The sequence below is a fragment of the Bubalus bubalis genome, chromosome 20, assembly GCF_019923935.1.
Source record: "Bubalus bubalis isolate 160015118507 breed Murrah chromosome 20, NDDB_SH_1, whole genome shotgun sequence".
Taxonomy (NCBI): domain Eukaryota; kingdom Metazoa; phylum Chordata; class Mammalia; order Artiodactyla; family Bovidae; genus Bubalus; species Bubalus bubalis.
In genome coordinates, this window is record NC_059176.1 from 39963503 (window position 1) to 39969502 (window position 6000).

At 54.0% G+C, this 6000-nt stretch overlaps 1 protein-coding gene across 1 annotated transcript in view; it reads right to left on the reverse strand.

Annotated features, from left to right (window-relative positions):
• Positions 1-5509, reverse strand: part of ADAMTS7 (ADAM metallopeptidase with thrombospondin type 1 motif 7) — a 63990-nt gene extending 58481 nt beyond the window's left edge. The window contains exon 1 of the mRNA XM_006073283.4: positions 5161-5509. Within this exon, the coding sequence (XP_006073345.3) occupies positions 5161-5260 (100 nt within the window). The 5' untranslated portion in view covers positions 5261-5509. The remainder of the gene's footprint in view (positions 1-5160) is intronic.
• Between the last annotated feature and the right edge of the window lie 491 nt (positions 5510-6000).

Sequence of the window (6000 nt, forward strand, 5' to 3'; positions counted from 1 at the left end):
TGGGCTGGAGTGACTTGTTCAGTGACTTTAGGCAAATTTTCCTTGTCTCTGAGTTTCAGGAGGGCACAAGTGCAAGGATTTTCCAGACTTCTCGGATGAGAATTTGTTAAAAACAAATTCTCAGGCCCTGTCCCAGACCCACTGAATCAGCATGTCCAGGAAATGGGACTGGGAAGCTGTGTTTTTACCAAAAGCCTCAAGGGATTGTGGTCATCAGGGAAGTTAGGAAATTCCTTACTGGACATAAACCTGGCTGAACATCAGCAGTACCTGGAAAGCTCTGAAAAACTGTAGCTGCCCAGGACCCAGCCCAGATATTCTGATTCCTTAGATCCAGGGCTCTGAGGCCCCAGAATCTGCAGTTTTCTAAACCTTCTGGGGATTCTGAAGTAACCATTTCAAGGCTGGCATTTGGAAGCCATTGGGCTGGATAGTTGAAGGAGACTTCTTGCTCTCTCATCCTCATAAGGGCATTTGGGAGGGCAACTCCACAACCACAGCCTGCAGACTTGTTTTTTTTTGTTTGTCAGTGTATTGATTAGGGGCAGGTAGTGGTTTGTTAGACTGGCAAAAATGTTGAACGGTATTTAATCAGTTGCCAGTGTTTTTTGTAAAAAAGAAAAAAAATCACATGATTTTGTACAAAAGTCTCAATTTTCAGCTTAAAGTCTTATCGTTCATCCATGTCAGGCCTAAATTCACACTTGTCAGAAGTGGTCCATTAGAGAGGGCCTGTGCTTTTCCATCTGCCTCAGTCTCCACCACTTCCTATGTGTTCTCAGCACTGTCGCTAAATATAGGTTGCCCTCAGCTTCACACTTGTGCTGTCTTTCATTCAGTAAAGAGCTGAATCTCTAACAACAATGGGAAAACAAGGGCTGGGCCAACAGGCCCTACGATTCAAGAAAAATGTCTTCCTATCAGCCTTGTTACGTTACCTGCCTGGTCCATGGCATTTGGTGTTATGAGGGAGAGCTAAGTGCCCTAACATCCAGGAAAAAGTATAAGACACCATCCTAGTCCTGAGAATAAATGGGTGCTGGGCACTCATGATTCTTACCCCTGGCACAGCGCTGGGAAAGTCCAAGAGAGGGGAGGGGACAGCCCAGAGATGTACCGGGATGAAGAAGAGCTTTGTCAGAGGGGCACATGTGACATGTCCCCTTGACATATGGGTACATATTTAAGCATGAGGATGAGGACAGCTTGGTGGTGGGCATCATGTGATAGATCACCAGAGAAATAGGAAGAAGTCAGGTGAGGGGAACAAGCAATAAGAAGCTTGACCCAGGCACGTGTTTTGTAGAATGAGAGACAATGGAGTTGCAAAACAATGCAAAAGTGTGAGCATTGAACACAGGTAGACCTGGGTTCAGGTGCCAACTTGGCTACTTAATAGTTGTGTGGCCTGGACAGTCACTTCATCTTGCTGAGCCTCAGTTTCCTCATCTGCTCAGAGTATCCAAGTCAGAAAATTTAAGGAGGATCATGGAGCAAATAGATGGAGAATAAGAAAACAGTTACACTCCAAGGTTTTATTTTAAATGAATATTAAAAGCAGTTTCCAGGGCATGAACCATCACAGTCAAGGCTGCTAAAGACAAGCTGAAGGTGTGGGGTGCTGATGCCAATTAGCCCAGAAGTGCTCAGTGTACCAGAAGAACAGAAGCTACATGGCACACCTCTAGGCAACGGCAGTGTCCTCAACTGTATGTGGGTGGGAGAGTGCACTATGTATAAGGCTGGGGAATCAGATCCCCTGGGGAGAGATGGCCCCGAGAGGTCAACAGTGTCCCTGGGGAGGGATCCATGAACCTGGGGGTATGCAGTCCTGTTGAGAACCCTTGCACTAGACCTTGGGAAATTACTGCAAGATAGAAATTCAAGTGAGTTATAAAGAAGCATCCTCTTAAGTTCAAAAATGTGGCAGGGCTAAGTAGAAATATGCAGCAGGCAAAAAGCATTAGAAGTAATGTGCTCTATAGTCAGAGCACCTGGGTCTGCATCACAACTTTGCCATCAAAAGCTGTGAGGCCATGGGTAAATTAACCACACAGTCTCAGTTCCTCCATCTGTAATATGGGCATGATAATAATTATCCCTTAGGTTGTGTGAGAATTCAGTGTGTCAATACATAAGCGCTTAGTTCAATAGATAATAACACAAAGCAAATGTGACTAAGTTATGACTGAAAATTAGCAAGAGAAGTTCTCAAGTATACTTAGCTATTTCTTTAAAAACTTCTTTTGCTTAATGACTTAATATTGTAATAAGAAATGTAAAAATATTAGCACTTATAGGATGTTACCATTTTTACTGCAATAATTTTCATTTTCTTGCTTTATTCTGCATTCATTAGTCAATTTGTCAATTAGTCAATGCATTCTGCATTCAATAGTCAATTTGTATTGTTTTGCCATTAAAATATTTTTAAATGAGGGGAGTAAGTTAAAAAATAAACAACTCTTTCAGTGTCTCTGATAGCTGGTGGCTGGTCGAGATCATGGTGGCGGAAACCACCACCACCCAGTGCTAGCAAAGGGTAATTGCAGGTTCCAGTCTGGTTTGTGGGTGCATCAGAGCTGAGCCAGCGGTGCCAAAGCTACTGCAGCTGGGAGCAGGGACTGCCAGTGGTTCACGGCTGAGTCTGTCCTGCCAGGAAGGTTATTCGGTTGTGATTGGAGTGAGTTCCTGCCACAACGGGTGTTGAATGCTTTGACTATCACTGCTAGGTGACAGAACTGTCACCCTGGAACTTCTACCAGAGAAATGCCAACATGGTGTTCACCCTCACCTCCTTATCGAGTACCTGAGTTACAGTCCAGCTCTTCAAATGACCCATAGCTCAGGACAAAGAGAAAAAATAACCAGGGTGTGTGTGACACATGCCCCCCCGCTCCAGTCCGTCTGCACACGCACACGCACACAGAGCTCACGTGTGTGAAACAGTGTTTTGGTGGGTCCCTGCGCCAGTCCCAGCAATCCCAAGTCCCTTGGTTTGTTACATTTTTCTAAAAGTGAGCCCAAGATGTTTTCTTTGGCCTCTCACAGGGTCGCATTCAGTGGGCAGAGCACCGGGTCTAGGTTCCCCAGGCAGGTCTGAAGAAAATGACAGAGAGCTCAGCAGCCTCCGTGTCAGGGATCCCGAGTGGGAGAGACTGGGGAGGACCTCATGCGACATATCTATAGGGACACTGGAGACAGACACTCACCTGAAGGGGGACCCAGATTAGATAGGAGGGGCGCTTGCCTTTCCTCCACCCCAAATGGCAGGTCCAAGTTTCAGGACACACCAAGGACTCCCTAATCTTACTGGGTCTACCTGGCAGACTCATAAAAACCACGGCCACCACGTGGCAGTCTCTCTGTTCCATGCGAAGCAAACACATTCAGCATCTTGCTGAATTCTCATAACAACCCTTGGAGGTAGATACCATTATCCCAGTTTAACAACATGGGCAAGCTCATACATGTGTCTGGCTTGCAGTAGAAGGGGACCCTGACCACAGGCACTCCCCGCCCCCCGACACACACATAACCTTTCTCCCACAGCTGCCAGGGAGCCTGGACCCAAGTTCAGGCTTCAGGGGCAATTCCTTGGGGCAAATACTTTCCTGCTCCCATCACCTGGTTCACCCTCATCGGTCCCCAGCTCTGGGGCAGTGGGAAAACACAGGCTTCACCCAGGTGGCCCAGGAGTCTAACCTCGCAGGTCACTGCCCTCTCTGAATCTGTCCTCTCATTTATAAAAGAACTTTCCATCACACACCTTGCAGGGTTGTTGTGGAGCTGATGAGAAATAAGAAGTAGGGATGCTGGCATATGGTAGGTCTCATTAAATATTTGCTCTGTCCTCTACACATTGTTGCTAGACGGGGAGCTTCCTCCCTAAAACACTGCTCCCCTCAACGGCTTTCATCAGCTGCACCCCTCAACGGTTCCTTGAACCTCTAAGATCTGGCTTAAATGCTCCCTACATTCTGGCCCATATGCTTTTCCAGCCTCACAACCACAATCCCTCTGCTGAGAAGGGAGGTCTCCCCGAAACCCAGCTCGAAGCCCTAACCTAGCCACCCCACCCCCACCCGCTCCACCAAGCCCGGTTGGGCTGCACCCACCCGCACCCACACATCCCCCCACCTCCCCACACCCCCTTCCAGCCCATCTAAAGTTCATCCATCACACACACACACACACACACACACACACACACACACACACACACACCCTTCCAGCCCATCTAAAGTTCATCCATCCTTTCAGTCCCTCCAAGCTCGGGGCCCTCTCCTACAAAGCCTTCTTCCCGACTGCCTCGCCTCAACAGCGGTTCCCACTATTCTACCCGCGCCCAAGAGACCAGGAGCTTCCAGAGCGCAAGGCCAGGGGGTCCTCTACACCCTCCGATCCTAAATTCCCAGGCCGGACGCTCCAGGAGCTCCGTGGCCCGGCGGACCGGGACGGAGCATGATTCTGGACGCGGGCCAGAAGCTCGTCGGAGGCCAGCCGGGCGGGGCTGGGCGGGGAGAGCCAAGCCTAGGGCCGGGGAAAGAAGCTCCTTCTCCGCGCTGCACTCCCGGCGCCTTCACACTTGGGGGAGGAGGAGGCAGGAAGTGCAAGGACCGCGCAAGACCCGGCCCGGGGAGCTTGAGGGCCGGGCAGGCTGCCTAGAGGCGGGGGACCGGGGCGGGGGGCCGGGGCTCGGCAGGGGACCGCGTAGACCTGAGACCCCGCGACTCCGCCCGCAGCGCCCTGGCCAGCCTGCTTTCCAGACGAGGCACACTGGGGAGGGCGAGAAACTGAATCCATGGTGAGCAAGCCGCGCTCCGTCCAGTCGCTCAGACGAAGAGATTCCCCGGGAGAGACAGACGCGCTCTGCTGCACCCGAGGTGGGGAAACGGGAGCTCGAAGAGCGTGTAAGAGGCTTATTCTGGCTATGGGCAGGGTGCGTAGTGGAGTCGAGGGCTGGGGAAGGCTCCCTGAAGGCGCGGTTTCGCTGCCCTAAGCCCACCCCTGTCCCTAACATCAGGAGAGTGGGGGGCGACCCCTCCCGGCAGAGCCTGGCGGGAGCGGAATCTGCAGAGGTGAGAAGGGGCTGAACCTAGGCTGGAGAAGCGGGGAGGGGTGGCAGGGCCGGCCGGCCGGGGCGGGGCAGCCACCCACCTGGTGCAGATCCGTGGGCGCCCGGCGCCAGGACCGAGAGGAACAGGAGCAAGGGGCGCAGCAGCGGCGCGGGGCTTCGGGGACTCGGGCCGCTGGGCATGGCCGGGGCCAGGCGGCCGCCGAGCGACCCCTCGCACACGCTCTCGTCCGTCCCGTCCGTTCGCTGCCCGGTCCCGGGTCTGGCTCAGGACATGCCCTACCCGCGTGCAGCTCCCGGCGTCCTGGGCCCGGACTGCCGCCCGGCGAGCGGCTGCGCTCGGTCTGCGAGCAACAAAGGCTGCAGGGCCCGCCCCCTCGGCCGGCTGCGGAGGAAAAGAAAAGACTGGAGAGTGAGAAGAGGAGAAAGAAAGGGAAGGAGGGAGGGAGGGAGAAACGTCGCGGGCCCCGGCCCCGCCCCTCGGGCTCCTTCCCCCGCCCCCGGCCCGCCCCTCCCGCCCAGGCGCGGCCTCGCCCCGCCCTCGCCCCACCCTCTCGGGCCACTCCGGGCCGGGGCCGACTGCCCACCGCTCAAGGGCGGAGCACCGGGCAGGGCGCACGCAGCGCCCCCCGACGGCCGGTCGGCCGCCCACCGGGCCGAGGGCGCCGTCTGGCGGTGGAGCCAAGCAGGGCCCTCCTGTCCTGAGCCCGCCGGAGCCCCTCAAAGAATCTGGAATTTCTGGAATTTCTGCCTTGTCCCTAAACTGTGCTCGAGGTGGCGCCCTTCGGTGCACTCCCGGGGCTAGGCAGTCCTGTCCTTCTAAAGAAGAGGGACATTAGAGGCCCCGGGAGGGTCCAGGATCTCCAAAGCTAGCTGGGGAGAGAGGCCCAGACTCTTCCCAAGGGAGCATCTGTTTCCTACTT